At 65.8% G+C, this 764-nt stretch overlaps 1 protein-coding gene across 1 annotated transcript in view; it reads left to right on the top strand.

Annotated features, from left to right (window-relative positions):
• Window positions 1-495: 495 nt before the first annotated feature.
• Window positions 496-764, top strand: part of SND1 (staphylococcal nuclease and tudor domain containing 1) — a gene marked incomplete at both ends in the record, with an annotated part of 13,931 nt that continues 13,662 nt past the window's right edge. The window contains one exon of the mRNA XM_010002323.1: window positions 496-715. Coding sequence (XP_010000625.1) covers window positions 496-715 — 220 coding nt within the window. The remainder of the gene's footprint in view (window positions 716-764) is intronic.

The following is a 764-nucleotide window of genomic DNA, read 5'->3' as shown; positions in this document are numbered from 1 at the left end:
TGTCACCCCCTGGCCCAAACCCGCTGCTTTTGTGCCCAGACACAGGGTTTTCCCTCAAGCTTCCAGGTGTGACCAAATCCAGGGGCTGCAATTCCCACCGTTGGGAATGTGACCTTTGCTGGGGGTGTCACCTCTCCCCAGAGCCTGCAGCAGAGGTGGGGACAGCCCTGGGGACACTGGAGCCTTGGGGACACTGGGGCCCTGGGGACACTGGGGCCCTGGGGACACTGGGGCCCTGGGGACACTGGAGCCCTGGGGACACTGCCTTTCCCACGCTGCAGGGAACTGTTCCCGCCGTCCCGTGCCCAACAGGCAGGTGTTTGGGATGCTCAGGAGAAGCTTGGCTGCTGGTGCCAGCTGGGCTCCCGGGGATCCAGGCCTGTGGGAGCCTCGGGTGGTGTCTCCTGGCTGTGAGGAGCAGCTGTGCACAGTGGGCACCAGCTCCCTGTGCCTGGGGGGTGGGCACTGCCCTCTTGCTCCCCCTTCCCTTTCCAGCCCCAAATTCCCGCTGGTTCCTGCTCACCCGTGCTGGCTGCTCTGCCTGGTGGAGGTGGCAGGAGCTGCTGGGCCCGCCGGGGTGATACTGACCCCGTGGTTCCCATCACCAGTTCCTGAACTGGGAGGCTTTGGGGTTGTTGTTGGCACCTTCCAGGTGCAGGTTTTCCCTGGAATCCTGGCGGGGCTGCACGGGCTGGAACGGGCAGAGCAGGGCAGGGTGGGGGGTGATGGGGTTGGGGTGCCACAGCCACCCGCTGGAGGAGGGA

This window comes from Chaetura pelagica, unplaced genomic scaffold (genome assembly GCF_000747805.2).
Source record: "Chaetura pelagica isolate M959 unplaced genomic scaffold, ChaPel_1.0 scaffold1987, whole genome shotgun sequence".
NCBI lineage: Eukaryota > Metazoa > Chordata > Aves > Apodiformes > Apodidae > Chaetura > Chaetura pelagica.
This window is presented reverse-complemented; position numbering and strand designations above follow the sequence as displayed.